Source organism: Coturnix japonica, chromosome 5, assembly GCF_054131305.1.
Source record: "Coturnix japonica strain WE chromosome 5, WE-NBRP24, whole genome shotgun sequence".
NCBI lineage: Eukaryota > Metazoa > Chordata > Aves > Galliformes > Phasianidae > Coturnix > Coturnix japonica.
In genome coordinates, this window is record NC_140667.1 from 49,256,913 (window position 1) to 49,275,389 (window position 18,477).

At 40.4% G+C, this 18,477-nt stretch overlaps 1 protein-coding gene across 4 annotated transcripts in view; it reads right to left on the minus strand.

The window, feature by feature from the left end:
* AKT1 (AKT serine/threonine kinase 1) overlaps window positions 1-18,477 on the minus strand; it is a 67,929-nt gene that overhangs the window by 13,669 nt on the left and 35,783 nt on the right. For all 4 annotated transcript variants that reach the window (XM_015865475.3, XM_085547780.1, XM_085547779.1 and 1 more), the window contains 8 exons: window positions 17,488-17,616; window positions 10,758-10,869; window positions 8,255-8,402; window positions 6,920-7,051; window positions 6,687-6,752; window positions 5,026-5,094; window positions 4,233-4,358; window positions 2,853-2,981 (listed from right to left, as the gene is read on the minus strand). In XM_015865475.3, coding sequence (XP_015720961.2) covers window positions 2,853-2,981; window positions 4,233-4,358; window positions 5,026-5,094; window positions 6,687-6,752; window positions 6,920-7,051; window positions 8,255-8,402; window positions 10,758-10,869; window positions 17,488-17,616 — 911 coding nt within the window. The remainder of the gene's footprint in view (window positions 1-2,852; window positions 2,982-4,232; window positions 4,359-5,025; window positions 5,095-6,686; window positions 6,753-6,919; window positions 7,052-8,254; window positions 8,403-10,757; window positions 10,870-17,487; window positions 17,617-18,477) is intronic.

The following is an 18,477-nucleotide window of genomic DNA, read 5'->3' on the forward strand; positions in this document are numbered from 1 at the left end:
CTGTCACCAAGTGTCAAAACCACCACCAGGCCACCACCATTCCCTCGGTGCACGGTGGCTTTACATTGCTCAAGTACAGAATTCCCTGCATTCAAAACTAAAAGGGTGAAAGAGTCAGCTGAAATTGGCAGCTTTCCCTTTAACAGAAGCAGGATCCGAACCTCTTGGAAACCTTCAGAATTATTTTTTTTTGCTATGCAAAACTTAAATACTGAGACTCCCTGGAACCACTGTTTGTGCTGTGCCTCCCTTTATTCACTAATTATTCCCCTTAATTATCTGAACGAGGGAAAGGGCCTGCAGTAAAAATCAAAAGGCTGCCAGGTATTAGATTACCCCACGCTGGTCTATTTACAGCATCCCCTGCCGTATGATTCACACCAAACGACAGCTGGCTCTGCAGCTGCCCCGTATCTGTATATGGCCGACACAGCTGCTGGCCGGACAGGATTCCAGGAGCCGGCCTTCTCGAGGCATTGTGGCCCTTGTGTGACTGTGCAGCTCCTGCACAGAGTGCCCCACTTCAATCAATGCTTCCTGCTTGAGTTTACCTAAAATTAATTTGTCATGGGGTCTCTGTTTGTGTATTTATAGGTTGCTGCAGGAGCTACGAGAGGAGTGGATTGAAAGCAAAATGCCACGAATGCTTTGGTTGTGGTATGGGCAGTGCTACAGGTGCTTTCAAAAGGCACAAAGTAATTCAAACATGATTTCACTGAAGATACTACAGCTGCATTATAGTGCAGGTTGCTAACTACAACCCTTTCCTCTCCTCCATTAATTCTAAAATGCTTATTTCTTCAAAGTGCTTTACCATGAATGTGAACACATAAGTGCTCATACTTGTAATTGCGCAAAGCAGAGCAATGGTACCAGTATTAAAAATATACCGTAATGAAAAAGGGATTGTGTGTCTGTGATTTACTGCAGTGTGCAGGACAGCAGTGAAACAAGGTCATTTCACTTAAAGGATGATCAATTCCTAACAAGCAGCTCTAGACTGCTGTGAGATGGAATGTGAAAGAGAAGGCACAACAGCTGTAAACATCACAGTCACTGATATATCTGACACATCAAAGTTGACATGGTTCAGTCACTGTCATCCATGCACAGGATTCCAATATGAACCTAAAAACAACTATCCAACAACTGTAAAAACAGGCTGCTCTACCAGATTCAAGTTACAGACACAGATAACGAGAACGAGACCTCTGCTTTTAAGGATGTTTGACCCTAAATGCACACAACATCACTCAAACACAAATTCCACATTTTTTGCATGCTATCAACCAGACGACAAAAGCCTCCAGAGTTTAACACTCCAGCTCACAGATGGATTTGAAAGTAAAGGAGAGAGCTGGGTTAATCAAAAGGATCTGTCCTTCAGGGTTCTGGATGAGCCAACCAGTCATTAATATACAAAATAACAGCAAATAATACTACTGAAAAAAACAACATAATCTACACAGGGAACTGCCATGCACTAAGAGAAGAAAAAACAAACACTTTTTGATCACCTCACAAAATCCCCAGTGAGAAACTGAACTTCAGCTGCTGATTTGAGGAGGAGAGTCACCAAATGAAAGCCATGTTTATGAATAAAAAATACTCTTTGTTGCGCTGCTAATTACTCCCTGCATCAGTGCATCTCAAATTGAGCTGCACAGACCCCAATTTAGACATACTGAAGATTTCTAGTGATCCATGGAGAGCTGGCTCCACCTCTTTGCTGCAAGCTACTTCGACAGGTGCCCATGTTCCTCATTATTACCAAGACTGCAGGCCCTTGAGAGCAGCTGGTAGTTAAAACAAAAATATGAGAGCATACAACTGCCTCCACTGCCACCACCACGCAAGCTGCAAAAGCACTGATCAGCAGCAACATCAACTCTCCACAGCAATATCCCTCCTCCACTTTGGTGTTCTGTGCTTTGTACCTCTGCGTACTTGGACTCAAGGAAGATTTGCAATGCACAACTCAGAGAAAGAATATGTCCTGGGTGTGCCTGCAGTGCCTAAACTTCTGGCAGCCCAAGACTTGCTCCTGCCTGTGCTTGGAGCTGGACGGCAGCCGTAATGCTATGGGTAGCAAAGTGCAGGCAATGAGCCCTCCTGTGAGGTACAGGGCATGAGCTCAGGCACCGTGCCCTGCTAATATAGCAACTGCTTCCAGACAGCTTGGAGCGTAGGCAGAGAAAGCCAGCATCTGCCTGCAAAATACCACGTATACATCTCCTCTATCACACAATTTCTCTTTTGATCTGCCCTTAGCTAACTCACTGCTCTGACAGCACCTGTGTTGCACAACTTCCCAAAGAAGTATTTCCAGGATGAATGTTACAAGCATGGATTTGGATTTTATGTTTTGCAAAAAACAATTTGTTGTAGAAAAACAGCCCCCAAAATATATGCTTAGAGATTCAAGTTCCCTGTTTGGGCTTATTCCCATAATAAATTAACACTGAGGAAGACCTTGTGTGTTTTCAGCTATGAAGCAGTTGGGAGTTTAAAATACACGATGCTAAACACAGAAAAGAAGAGCTTGCTCCTTTGCACAAAGTTTTGGTGTTGTTTTGTTTAAATCAGACTTCTGACACAAGAAGTAAGCGCTCCTCTGTTAAAATGTAAACATTCCCTGGAGCAACAGGAAAATGCTACCGCATCTGGAAATTATCACACGTCTTCGTAGCAAAGGTATGTCCCAGAATGATGAATAAAAGATTTTGAGTATGTGTTATGTAACAGCAGTGCTGTATGAACACATTATGGCACAGGAGTTATTACGGATTGGTAAAGCTGTCATGGATGGCATTTAAACATATCACTTTGCCTAAAAGCCAGTGTAAACAGACCTCTGGTGCGAGATACTCTGGAGTGCCACAGAAAGTCTTCATTGTTGCTCCATCTTTTATGCCTTCTTTACACAGTCCAAAGTCCGTAATTTTTATGTGTCCATCTTTATCCAGCATCAGATTTTCCAGCTGAGAAGAAAACCCAAAGGAAACATTAGACATAACATACGCTGCTCCTGAGCAAATCAATAAAAACCATGAATTTCTGCAGATTGATTACAGTTTTGAAACGTGTTTTCACTGGAGTCTGAACTATAGTAGCTGCCAAAGCAAATATATGCATTTATATCACTTTCCCTAGTTCTTTAGGGAGCATTAGGGGACTCATTTGCAATCTTTGGGTAACTGGTCATATATACAAAACGATACTGAATGTAAACATATTTGTGCTTCCAAAAATATTATCACCATCAGAACATCAGATTCTTTTAAAAATAATGCATTGTTATTCCTCATATAACTTCATCCCTGCTTTTATTCTTAAGTGACTGTGTAAAATATTCTGTACTATTAAAGAATAGTAAATGAATGAAAGTAAATATGTAAGTTTAAGGAACTGTTTGTCAGAGTTCCTTTATATGAGAGTCATTTTGTACATCTACCCAACACTTGATATTCATTCTCGTCTGCACTACCAATTTGTAACAAGCACGATTTCAATACAGAATGTCAAACTACGTAGGAAACAAAGTGCAATTGCAAAGGAATCCCACTGATATGGGATACAAAATCCCAGCAGGAATCCCTAGAAGCACTTTGAAGTAGCCTGCAAATATTACCTTGCATGCTCCCAGTAGCATCACCTCATTCTCTCCTGAAAACACTTCTCAGAAAACCAGTTTTGTTGTTGCAACACCCTTGAGAACTTCCCAAGTTTGTTTTTCCTGAGATTCCTTACTCAGTACTCTTCCCTCTCTGCTCACCACACATAAGCCATTCAAACTTTATGCAATTTTTTCTCTGCAAAAAGGTACTACGAAGATAGTGATGCACAGCAGATTGAAAGGAAGAACAACACAGTGTGAATTTGCATGTATCTGATAAGACCTGGTATGAAGAGTCCAGAATTGTATTTCATCACGTGTGAAGCCAGAAAGGTTTCTCTTGGAACAAGCAGTCAGGTAAGAATACAACCCACAATGCTCAGACCCTCTTTGTATTCTCCAGAACACTGTCAGAGCCCTGATAAATGCACTAGACAAGCTCTTAGGCTACAAAAGTGCTTAGACACCCTGTGAAGTCAAGCCTGACAGCTGCAATAACTGTTATGTTAAACTTCAGTCAGAAAAGGCTTTCTTACAGTCAAGGCTCATTTACTTCTGTGACTAAGAAACCGAAAGCCCAAATCCAAAAAGCCTTTGAAATTGTTTTTCTACATACCTTCAAATCTCTGTAAACCACATTCTTCTCTGAATGCAGGTAATCCAGCGCTGAAACAATCTCAGCTCCATAAAAACGCGCCCGGTCTTCAGAAAATACGCGCTCTCTCGACAGATGGAAAAACAACTACAAGAACAACAGTGTATCACATTTAGATAGTGAATGTTTTTGAGTTACATCTAACACTTTGCAGGCCATCCCACATCTGATGTTACCTGAGAGAAAACCCCATCCACACCCAGCTGTGTTCCCAAATGTTTTAAAAACCATCATAAACAACACATTATAACTCGTACTCACAGATGTAAGCTAATAACTAGTTTGTGTGCTACACTTTCTTCTGTGTACAGAAAATAAAACCTTTAAATCAAATTACAGTTATGTATTATAGCTATCCTATGGCACAGTTCAATGTTGATATTTCATCTTTTCCTTCTTAAATAACAGCATTTTTCTGCACTTCAAATTCTCTCCATAGTGATGTGCTCATAATGTTCATCTAGAAGTGTTAAAACCTGCCTGAAAAGCAAACAGAAAGTCGCTTTTCTGAATAACTAAATGTTAAAGTATGTTGCCATCATATGTAAAATACAAACCTACACCCAAACCTGCACTAAGATGAAGAAATATGTGTCTTAATATTAGTTAAAACTGTAGACAGCTCTGTTTAGCTGGGACAACTTGGATTAACTAGAAATGCAAACACAGACCTTAGCTAAACAATGGCAAGCACAATTAGTAGTAGTAGTAAAGGAATATCCTACATTATTGAACATTATTATGTTTCCCTTACCTCCCCTCCATTAGCATACTCCATGACAAAACACAAGCGATCATGTGTCTGAAAGGAATACTTTAAAGCCTGAAACAGATTTAAACGAAAAATCAGAAGATCACACTGACAGTTATAAAAAGCATTTTGAATCAGTATTCAGACAGACAAAAAAAATAAGATTTCAGTGGACTTTTTGTCCTTGACTCTCATAAAGCACTTGCAGTTTCTTGTTTGAGCTGAGTACTGATCCACCACCAACTTATTTTATTAAATATATTGAAAGCAACATTACAAACAAATCCCTTGCAGAAGCTATTGGTAATGCCTATAATGCTGTGGGAAGCCCTAACCTGTTACAATTGCACAAAATGCACTGGCAGTGTCACTGGAGTATCTTCCCCAGGCCACAGTTTGATCTCTCAGACTGTGGGCCACAGCCAAACCCAAGAGCACAAGGTTTTGCCACGCTGGCTGCAAGCCCACTAGTGTGAAACAAGCGCGCTTACAGACACCAGCCCCCTGGTCTCTGCCCTGCTCACTGCAACTGCTCTTTGTTGACAGCCTGCCAGGGGATTGAGCAATGCTATCAATATCCACTTGTGAGCAATTTGCAAAAACAGATCAGACAGAGGGTGTGATGGAGTGTCACAAGGTGTCTTTGCACAGTTGTGTCATGGGTACTCCTGCAGCAAGAGTAACACCGACTTGTTTGCCATGGTCTTATGTTTCTTGGTCACAACCTGCTCTCCTAGCTGACTTCAAGACTGCTTTGGAATTTAGGGTTTACAAAAGCAATGAAAAAATACCACATTTGGTATAATCGCCATCTTCATTATTAGAGAAATCATTTTTGCACTAGCCATGGTTTCGCAAAGAAAAGGGGGACCAGGTTTTAGACAGTCACCAAACATGAACTGATTATACTCGATTCTGCTAATATTTACTTCCAGAGGTCATGCTTTAAAAGTTTAAATTCCAGTTAAACTCGTGTGTACCTGGATGAGGGAAACCACCAGGATACTACGTAGGTCTCTGAAGGGTTGGAAATGATACAAAGCAAACTCGTAATGAGTACTACAAAATCTTGATGCAGAACTCAATCCAGAGAGACTGCTGGTGCTAGAGATGTAAAGTGAGGCTACAGCTTCATCTAGCAGTTAGACAATCTAAATGGAAAGCAGCAGATAAAGCACGGTCTTGCTCTCCCCTGTCCTACCCCACACTTCTGCTGGCACTAAAACAGTTCCAATTGCACAGTGAGCTGCTTGTGGGATTGTGAGAAGGAAAAAAAAACACTAAAGGGCTTTTCCCACTATGTAACCCTGAACTCATCAGTCACAAGGTCAGAGTGATCCTGATCTCTGTCACAGAGGACAGCAAGCATCTGGAGGACAGGGAAAGCAAATAATTATCTCTAGAGACAGCAGCCATTATACAGGTGAGCCATAACATCAAATCACATCCTGAAACTACAAGGTCTCTGATTTCACGAGGCGCTGAAGGTCTGATCCACGAGGCTCTAGAAAGGATTATAATTTATGCTTCCCAAAAATGGAAACATACAAGAATATATAGCTGCTCTAAAAACACAGATCTCAGATGCATTATATAAACAACCAAAAAAACAAGGAAAGTCTCAGCTGTCACGATGTTATGGCACCATCGGTAGAAATACTTACTGTTAAGAACGGATGCCGTGAGTTCTGTAAAACACGATTTTCTGTCAGCGTGTGAGCTACTTCATCCTGAAACACAGGCAGAAGGAAATCACTGCAGTGATTCCACAAATCAGGGGGTCTATTTCAAACACTACTGGAGCAATTATTTACAAGTGCTCACAGTACCCCCGTTATGACTTTCCAGAAGGCTACAGCAAGAGTGAACCAGGTTCCTAATTTTCCCATCTACTCACCTTTGCTACAATAACTTCCTTCTTCAGAATTTTCATAGCATAATACCGTCCGGTTGCTTTTTCTTTAACTAAAATGACCTTTCCAAAAGTGCCTTTTCCCAGTAGCTTAAGGTATTCGAATTCATTCATGGTCTGTTAATGACACAGATAAACAAGAATTGAATTACATGAACTACCAATAAGTATGTCATTCTCAGACTAAGATTTCTCATTCCTGTAAGAATACTATGCACATGCATTAACACTTTTGCTTAGCTGAATTCAGGAGCAGAAATGACTCTTCCATAAAAATCACAATCATAGAATCATAATCGTAAAATGGTTTGGGTTGGAAGGGACCTTTAAGATCACCCAGTTCCAATCCCCTGCTCTAGGCAGGGACACCTCCCTCTAGACGAGGTTGCTCACAGCCCCATCCAGCCTGGTCTTGAATGCTTTCAGGGAGGGAACATCCACAGCCTCACTGTGCAACCTGTTCCAGTGTCTCACCACCCTCACAGTAAATAATTCCTTCCTAATATCTAGTCTATATAGGCCCTCTTCCAGTTTAAAGCCATTTCCCTTCCTCCTGTCATCACATGCCCTAATAAAAAGTCCATGAGTACCAGTACACTTCTCAAACATAATCAAACCAAGAAAAACAAACCATAAACTGCCTGCTAACAGAAAACTCATTCACTACTTAGCATATTATCACTCTACAGACATTTTGATCACTTTGTCAGTGCTCAGAAAGATTTGTATCTGCTCAGCCAAGGATGCAGAAGGCTAATGGCAGCTACAATTCAGAGTGACACGTAAATAGTCACCCACATCAGCCTAAAACCAACAACACAAAACAAGGCTGGCAGACATGCACAGCAGCCTCTGGGGGATAGTTCATATTTTATCTTCAAAAATGTCACCAGTTTTGCCAAAACTGAAGCAAAACTATGAATGTAATGGGGGATGACAATAATGAGACAAAGACACAAATAAATACTTTAGTATTATCCAGACATGGTATTTGCACAGGAGAAGGTCTGATCAATTTCAATTACAAGAGCCAACTGGAAGCTTTTGGAAAATGGAAACCCAAATAAGAGGCACAGAGAGAGCAGAAAGAAGGCTGAAGGGAGATGTCAGAAGGGACTCCAAAGGGCAGAGATCTATGCTGGCAAGTACTGCTTCCATGTAAGCCAATTCAGTCAATGCAGAAACCCAAGCCCTACAAACACTATGGAAGGACATATCAGAGGTTGTCAGTAAACAGGAACAGATGTGCCTTGATGGTTGCCTCTTGTCTACATTCAAGAAGACCTAAAATTTATTGTTATTCCCGCTGCGCTTGCTTACCACTTTGTGTTTTGGCTTTGTCATAGAAACTTCCATTTCTTCAGCACCTGAATTATCACTAGGAGAACCAGATCTAAAATCCATCATCTCTTCCTCCTGTTTCTTGAGGCTGTCTGCCACAGTTTGGATGGCTTTTGTCCATTCTTCCCTGGGAAAATACAAGCAGTGACACTGGTTACTTGCGGCCTCTGATTACTGTCTGCCATAGCAAGGGTCTCCAAGGAATACAGAAGAATTAATGCTCTTGAACACATCAACGCAATGTACATTGAAATATATGCTTTCAAACACTATAAATATACATTTTTAAGAGCATTTTCAGGCTATGTCTTTATCTCTAGAAAACAAAAGGCAACAGAAGTCCCCACAGTTTATATACGACTTAAGACTCTTCAGCAAACAAGACTTCTAATACACTGTCAGTCATTGGGTCAAGATATGACCTAGTGATACAGGTATTTACATAACAAAAACAGACTTGCCAAAACCAAAAAGTAGAAGGATCCCATGCCACACAGCACAAGCAATTAAACACAGTTTCTCCACTCCTACAGTGTACTGAAACACATAAATCCAACTGCTGGGGGCACTATGCCACCTCTTCACACACATATCCCAAGTTTCAACAGCAAGGAATGTTCTAGGAGATGTTTTAAGTTATTCCTTTCTCGGATAGATGGACGACAGCAGCTCCTTTGTAAAATGGCAGAATGTCGGTAAAAACAGTGACAGGGGCACAGTTACAAGAAAGTTTCCACAGCTGTTTCAGCAACTGCTGTTCTGCTGTTCACCCCTTTAACTTCTATGGAGACCATCTTCCCTCCACTGAACTTAAGGAAATTTCACACCTTCAAAACATAGGAGTTGTTTCTGCATGTTCTGCTATGCTCCCAGCAGAGATTCCTTCACTAAAAATCACAAACATAGTCCTTTGTTTAACAGTCACGTTTGTTGGTCAGAACTGGCACAGAGAAGCTAAAGGATAACTCCGCATCTGTTTCGGGATTTAGTACTGTATAGGTGGTAACTACAAGGATGGTAACAAATGTACAGAAGATATAAGTAAAGGGGAACTCACCAGTGATGATGTTTTAGCTGGAGGAGCTGGGGCAACCTTCACTGGCGAGCAATCTCCAAGAGATGCTGCCTCAGTGAGGGTCAGCCCTTAAATGAGGTCTCAGAGGAGGTGGAGCCGAGCTCCACCCCTTCCGGAACACAGCTACATTACTCTCACCTGTGCTCCTGAAGCTGACCCAACACTTGCCTCAGCTGATTTATCAGTGGTTCTCGCTGTGATTACCAATCTCCCATACAAGTACTGACTTAGTTGAGATCGTGGCCTTCTTGAAGTCAATCTCTTTGATTTCTGGGATACCAGAATTTCACTTTCAGCTTTTACATATCCACTGTGCACAACAGAAATGACTAATGCCCAAGTTCTGAAGTGTCACTGAGCTGACTTCACTGACAAGGAGGGAGCAAAACAAGACTGAAATTTCCCCAAGTGGAAACTGTTATTGACTCACTTTAGGGTCAGTGACTGCAAAGCTACTAAATGAAACAAGGACCAGTTCATTTTTCTCCGCTTTAATTTGATTTCACTTTCTTCTGAATACTGTAATAGAATCAAAAGCGATAAATAAGAAGTGTCTTTAAATCACTAAACACAAAGGCTACGCAAAAGCAAAGAATGTTAGGTAGAATATTCTGATCTTAAATCCAAACATGTAACAGTACTAGGGAGGACCATGGTTTTAAAACACTCCTTCCCCTGGGGCAATGATATTGGAATAATTTAAGTCCAGTTCCTGAAGAGCAAGTAAATATTTAAATACACTGCAGTTGTAGAGTAGCTGTGTTGGAAAACTCTTCTGTTAGGAGTTAAGAGATCAATTCTCTAATGATGAGAGCACAGGATGCATGCTCTTAGTTTTGTTTCCTAACAGCTGAAATAGAAATCTGCACCTGCAGCAGATAACTATCACCTTTATTATCTAATTTGCATAAAACATTAGCAATCAGCAGTGATACTACCAACATTTTTTCCTTTAAAAACAAGGAGTCTAAAAAGAAATTAAAAGGTCAGCATTGTGATGCAACTCAACTTTGCTTGAATCTCTTTCACTTGTGTTCATCCTTCCGGAAACTCCCAGGTCAGAAACACTTCAGTGTTCACCACACAGTTCCCAGTGAGAAATGAAGCCTAACTTTCCAGAAATATCTACCTGTGTGCTGGTACAGACATACACCTGCCTTTTTTGGATACCCAAACCAACATCATTTCAATGACAGACAATATCCTTCTTAAAAGCCAACCCCTCTTTACGGAACTTTCTATGCTACAACACAAACTCAACAAGAGACACTCAAAAATCATTTGTTACCTTTCAGTCTAGATGTACGTCACCTGATAAGAGCTCCAGGAAAGAACTTACTGTTAATGCTGAACACTTGCATCTGCTTGTCTAAGTAGTTTTATGTATTAAATATGAATGAAACATACCGCTCCTCTGGAGTCTCCACATGAAATGTTCTTTCAATTACTGTGGTCCACTGGAGGCATCGAATGATAAATGTGTTTGGTTTAGGTCGTTCTGTCTTCATCAGCTGGCACTCTACCACAATCAAGGAAGAAAGAGTCATGGTACATAAGCAGGTTTAAATAATCATTTGTCTTTATTCTTATCTAGCAAACTGTTGCAATTAATCAGCCATTGAAATCTCTGTAAGTACTTCTTTAGGCAACTTGAAACAATTTACTGTGTTGATGAAACCAATAAATAGCTTGTGAGATAGTAATCTAAGCAGCACCGAGAACAAATTCTGCTTAGAAAGGCTCCATGTTTGGTCTGCCCAGAGAGGTAAGTAGAAATGTGTTGTGATGACACAGAAGCCATTCAGACACAGATCCTACACTCCAAAGGTCATCCAGAGAAGAACACATGGACAAAGTCAGCTGATAATGCAGCAATTACATCCGCTGAAATTAAAGCCAAGCCTCTGGGTTTCCACCCTCTGATGTTCCTGACATAAAATCTAGTCTTTGGCTTTCAAGGAGTTGCTGAAAAGTGTATTTGGTCATTTTTTATTGCTCTGATGGAGATTAGACTCTGGCAGAAAGCATTTCAGCCCTCAAACATTATAAAGAACAACAAACTGCAGGGCACCCCCCAGAAGAGACCCCATTCCAAACAGCAAACAGAGAGCTGCCACCATTGTGCTCAGCCAGTTGGACACACGGCTCACAGTGTCTGCATCCCTGTCAGCATTCAAACAGCACCTCGAACCTCTGAGGAAATGTGGCCGCATTCAAAAATACCACATCCTTCATAAAAATGCCCCTTGGACCAGCTGAGCATGATTTATCTATTTTTAAGTAAAATAAACACATCTTCCGTTATAAGCTTTGTAGGACATGATGAGTGCTTATCCTTCAATTTTGGGCACCTGATCAAGGGTACGTAAACCAAAACACAACCAAAACCAATCCTGAAGAAGGCTGATTAAATGGCAGCAAAAACCAAAGCACTACAGTTTCTAGTTTTATATTAAACTAAAATCCAGAGCTAATTAAAAAGTTGTTGTTCAAGCAAACTCAAAATAAAGTGAGTGGAGGGATAATGGGAGCAGTGTTCATCCATTAATGATTCTTCCTAGCAGTTAATGAAACCACAAACTCACTATGACTTGGTCTTCAGGGTCTAAATCAACTTCCAAGTGAAAGGAAGGCACCGAAAAGACAAGGACAAATTTCTGCTTCCTGCCAGAGCTATGAACACATTCAGCAATACAGAAGCTGAGGACAGGGTACGGCCAGATTATTAATGCGGATTAACAGCTCACATTAGCAGGAATCCACTGCTATTGTTAAGCTAATTTTATTATCGCGAAAATTTAGATGCTCAGTTTTAAATTCAAGCTCTTAATTAGCACCAAGATAAAATATTTACCGCCAGTGTTTTTGGGTGCTGTATTTTGGCTATATATTTCGTGCCTCATTTGCTGCTGGAATTATAAGGTTATCAATGAGTAACTTTGCATTTTTCATGACAAGAAAATCTAATTTTTCTTTAATAGCATGCCGAGGTTACACTGCATCCTACTAAAGCACAGCAATTAGATAAGAGAAAGTTTATTAATGAGTCATGAGAAGGTTTTAGTGTGATAAACGGCACTCCTTTATTAAAAGGCTTCCACAAACCAAAGTGGTCGTGCTTCCAGAGTGCCGTATTCTGCCTTACTGCACCTCCATCACCCTCTGCAGAACGGCCATACAACTGCAGGACCTGGAGCAGCTCAGTAAGCCCCATTCTGAGAAATTTAACTCAAGAAATCTCATTCCTGATCCAAAATCCGCCATCTCAGCTAAGCTGCTCTTCCTTTGTTTTGTTCGCTGTATCTCCCACTCTTACCTGACTGCTTAACAAAAGGCTGGGACTGTCCTCTATGAACCTGCACAATGCAGACACAACAGATACTGAATTTGCCTTAAGACTTACAGAGGAAAATGAGCCCATTTCTAATCTTCTGCTAATCCAGAAATACGATGTTGTAAGGAAACAAACTGAGAGGTGTTGCTTACTTTTTTAAAAGCACCTCAGAATAAATACCCCGAAGTAGTAGCATAGATACTTCAGTTAACCACAAGCTCCAAACTTTAACCATTTAATTTCAGCCTAATAACCCACAGAAGATGTTGTCAGTCACAGAAGGGGACCAAATAAATACCACTGCTCTTCCCCCAGAGTCCGCACTGTTCATCGATATCTGTTAAGCCTGCTGATCCAGCAATCTTTAATGCGTACAGCAAGACGAATAATAGAGATTTGTCAGTTAATAACCACTATAATTCAAGTATGTCACATAGAAGTGTTTTGTTTAGTGAACAATATGCTGTCTAATTACCCTGCTCAATCATAACAGCGCATAAGAAAAAATACAGAAGGATTTATTTTTAACTTGCCTTACCAGTGTAAGTGCTGTACATCACAGGTTTCAAAAAGTTTGTAGCTCCCACATTGCTGCATATGGGGAGAACCAGCTCATGGATTTTATCACTCAAGTTAGGAAGCAATGGGGCTTTTTCCTACTTCTTCAACCAACTCCGTACTCTTTATTGTAGTTGGTAAGCTAAAGAAGCACCAAAGTTGTCTCCTATTATCATGTGCAGCAAACAGGCGCCGCTGTAGCAGAGCACAGATACAGACTCCTGATTCATGGCACAAGTGAGGGTTCTGCTGTAAAAACATTCACATTTCATCTATGGGCTGATGGTCACTTACCCACTTTGATAACAGTTTTTCCTGTCAAACAGGACAGCATACATATCCTCCATTTGCAACAAATGAAATACTATAAACAGCAGCCTGTTAAAAATGATTTAAATTGCTCTAAAGAACCTCTTGATTCTTTCCTGGTGTTTGGTCTTTTAAAGTAAGTAGGACAGAGAAATTGTTCCTAACAGGAACAGACACCAAGGCATTCAAATGTAAATTACCATTCTGTGTTTGAAAGACACTTAGTATTATCCCAGTGACTTTCTAAAATGTCACAATATTTGCTTCACCAGCACTTAAGCTAAAAGGCAGATTACTTGCAATGAAAGTGTCAAACTCTGCTCCCTGTATAGTGACATCACACTTTAAACCAATAATGTCAGGCATCCTTCCCATTCCCGCTTTGGTTTCTTTAAGGAAGGAGATGGAAAATAATAATAATAAAAAAAGGTAAGTTGGAAAAAAAGCAAAGATGAACAAATAAGACTTTGGAAAGTCAAAAAAGGAATACGGTGTTGAGGTGCTTTTCTATTCTAGCATCACTGAGCAGTTCCCCCCTGCCAAATCACTCAGCAAGGCCAAAGTGAGGAGGTGGGAGCCCTGAGTTACAGGACCTACATTTAGATAGCCAGAATAGCAGCAGGCTCAGAAAATGTGCCTACTGATCTGGCCACGCTGTGCGCTGTGATAAATGCCTGACTGCAGATATCCAGTCCTGTCCCAAAAGGAGCACCTACCATTGAGCAATTACATTTTCAGCTGTGCAGCAAAACCACTGCAGTCCACCCTCCTTTTGGACAGACAGACAAATAATCCCTTCTTCCTAACAGGAGTAGCCCTTCTCTTTCCATGCTGTTTTTCACAATATACTGCCCTTCTCAGCTATACGGTTTTAAGAGCTTATAACCTAATAGGCAAACACACACTGTAATGTGAGATTACAATCAGTATGAAGGCTACTTACCTAAGAGATTTACAACACAGTCTCTATTGGTTATTTACCTGCAGGGTCTCTGGAACATAACTAACTATTTAGGTAGCAGCATTTCTATTCTATTTGTCTTAGTGGTGAGGAACCGGACAAAGGTATGACTCAGAAACCACAGTTAGTGATCAGGTACCATCTTTCATTTTCAGCTTGAAAAAGAAATCACTAGTAGGTAACATCTATGTAAAATAAACTACATAAGCGTATCATTCAACTTCAAACATAGATACCTGGCTGCTTTAAATGAGAAACTAAGCAGTGAAAAAACATTTATTTTTTTTAAACAAAGTGATTCTTTCTTTACCCCTTGGGCTCTTTAAACAAGTTTTCAAAGACATACGATGAAAATCCTTGTAGGTTGAAGGGAAGAGGGCTTGAGGTAATGAAGACATTGATTGTAAAACACATAAAAAATCCTGTAAAATTCAGTACATTTTGTATTTATTGGTATCACTTTCTCCATAATTATTACTGAGGAAAGATAGAGCATTATTAGGCAATGCTACCACCTTTCACTGTTTTCTCCTGATTTCAGTATTCTCTGCTCCTCATGGCTTGATAAAACATGAATTAATATGAATTCTGCGTTACGAGTGAGAAGAGTCCCTTAGTCAGGGACAGAAAAAATAACTTCTAGTTGCAAAGCTAAAGAAAGCCAACATTATCTTATAGCAGAAGAAGGTAACATTTTTAATCAGACACATGGGACCCCTTCCAAAGAATGACAGAGACAGCCTGCCATCTCATTAAAAAAAAAACCCACAAAAAAACTAACAACAACAAGAAAAAACTCACTCTCACTAATTAAGAGTCAGGGTTATAATGATCATGAAAAGGAAAAAAATTAAAATAAAAGGATCAATTTTTACCAAGCATTTAAGCTGAAGTCACCCCAGCTCCACTGGCACGAGCCTTCTGCAGGCATCCTCTGCAGTGCAGAGCCACTCTTTGGCCTGAGCATTCCTGCAGAGCTCGCTCCAATTGACTCAACTTGAACTCCATAAGTTAACTCAAGTGAAAGCACAAGGCAAGCAAGTTCAAAGGGAAGAGTTGTGGTGCAAAACAAACTCGAGTAATGCAAGTGTCGAGGGTACCTAGGAGGGAACTGTACATCAGATGCTAACAATGCTGCATGCCACTGCCTACATGAAATATTAAATTCTGGTGAGGCAACAGCTGCTTCAGTGAGATCTACAGCACAGGAGTGACTCGTAGTGAGGAGCCCACCCCCATGAGCACCAAGGTCTTCCTGACCTGCCACTGGCTCTCCAGATAGGAGCCACTGCTAAGAACATCCTTCCACCCACCACCTCCTTGCAGTCCCTCTTATGGGGGTACACCTCACTGTACAGGCATGTCTTTTTGACAACGCTCTGATACCATGGCAACAAACTTGTTTATATATAAATGCCAAGACTGACAAGCTCAATTTGCCAAAAAAAGCAACATATTTCTGCTGTGAAAATCAATTTAAGTTAACTCTTTCTAAAAGCAACTTGGACAAAGGGAAGGCAATAGATGTCCTTTATTCCTTAGCAGTGATCTGCGATAAATAATTACTGTAAGTAATGCAGTTAGCAGCAACAGAAGGGAAATGTCCTGCAGAAAGTGCATTTAGTAAAAGCCTCTGGCTACAGACCAAGTGCTGAATTAATTTATGAATTCACAGCTTTCCACCACTGTTTTTTTACCTTCTTGATCCATAAGGAGATACCCAGCTAAAGGGGAAAGCACCATGTCATTAGTGAAGTGAAAATTCTAAGACAATTCTCTCTCATTAAAATGAGACAAAATTCCCCTCTGGCGTCCTGCACTGGAGCACAACAGGCAACAGCACACCCATTGCCTTCCATATCACCACTACCATCAGGTATATGTCACTACCAGGGGAAACGAACGTTTGCAATAACGACTGGTGCTGCAGAGCCCAATTCCATACCAAAGCACTCCAAAATAAACCTGCTCAAACTGCTCAGCCTGGAAATGCAAGGGCAGATGTGGCACTGAGGGACACGTTCTACTGAGCATGGTGGGGATGGGTTGACACTGGACCGGATGATCTTGGAGGTCTTTTCCAACCTTAACAACTCCATGGCTCTGTGACAAGATGAATAATATGCATTTCAAGCTACCCTGTAACAAGAAGGAAAGTGCTCTATGCTTCCCTCCGCAGAGCTTTGCTTCCAGTAGTCATCAGAAACAGATTACTGCTAATAACAGGTGCCACAATGATCTATTTTTAAGTAGTGAAACAAGACACAGGCAGACCATGAGAGAGGAAAGATCAAGAACAGGAGAAAATAAAGCTGGAAGCATGAAGAGAAAGGTTAAAAACATGAGCAAGAGAAGGAAACGTTCCTCAGGTTCTTCCATCACATCCTGTGCTGTGGCACCTGAGCAAAGACGGAAATGTTTGCATAGGACAGAGTGCAGAGGTTAGGAGATAATACTATTTGCAAACCTTTTTGTTGGCTCTAAAAAAAGAAATGTGGGTTTGTTTTCAAAAGGAAGAAAAAACAAGTGTATTTTATTAAAACCAGAGCTTGTTCCATGTTCTCTTATGCTACCAGTCAAATAATTTCGATTGATATTAGTGCCCCTTGCATCCAGATCTTGTGGCTGAAAAGCTCTTGCTGTGCCTGCTTGCCAAGTACCACACGCTTGGGTTCAGTTTCACCTTATAGTAACTTGCTGAATAACATACGTACAAAATAGTAACAAGTAAACCTGTTTTACTCTACAACCAGAGACTGTAAATTAGTAGAAAACTGCAAAACCCCTACAGCATCAAACCTACGCAGTCATTACTGAGAAACATGGTGTTGTTTTGCTGTGTTTGTTGTGTTTTTTTTAATCTAAATTAGATATATTAGTCTGGGCAGACTTGAACATTACTGATGCAGATTCCCAGGGCTATGACTGGGATGTCAGCCCCCAGACGGGATGACAGAGCACATAAAACCACTTACGAGCTACTGAGAAGTTATTTAAAGGCGATTCTCGTTGGTCAACATCTTGTGGTCGTTCCTTGTAGCCAATGAACGTCCCGTCGTTCTTTAGAAGAAAATAACGTGGCCTCCATGTTTTGATATATTCTCCTGTAAAAAACAAATGGGAAAAGAAAGACATCATCAGAAAACACCCCATAACACTGATTCACCAATCTCTCTCTGTATTATTTTTTTTAAATATTGAAACTCCAACTCCTGACACAGCAGCAGCTTTAAGAACATTCAGTTCATTCTGATACAAGCAGTGGAAAAATACAAGCACTGAGTCAGATATTTTTAGCGATGCTACCCATAAGAATGGGACTTCAACAAAAGGTAAACAGCTCTGTTTTGTTCTTCTATCTATTCCTATTCCCATTCAAATTCTACAACATCTGCCTTAAATGCGTTTTAAATTTTTAAAAAATCGGAGCAGATGTCCTATGTATTATTTTTGCTATTGTCATTTTTCATACTGACAAGTGGAGAAATTTTTTTCATTTACATTTTGCAGTGCAAGTATTTTAAACAACAATGGGTAATTTACTAATTAGTCAACTGCTTTATCAAAGCAACAGTCATTTTTAGAACATAAAAAGATAATTCTCTGCTTACGTTACATAACATCATTCACTCCTCTCACAACATCTGAAGCATGAAACATGAGATGATATATCACAATACAAAAGGAGAAAACACTGGATGATGTATAGCCACCACAAAGAAGAAAAGAAGCATCTCTTCTGAAATACACCCCACCTTTCATTTTCAGAGAGGACATCCTTTGACCACATCATGCTACCGCTCATTTGAGTAACACTGAGCAGATAGTAGCCAATGATTATCACATCCATGTTCTAAACCTTCAGCAGTTGAAGAAAAGAGCTAATAAAAACCTCAAGTGAATTCTCATAGCTACTCAACTGGGCTTCAAGGATGGCAGACTGGGGTTCCATCTGTGTCTATTAT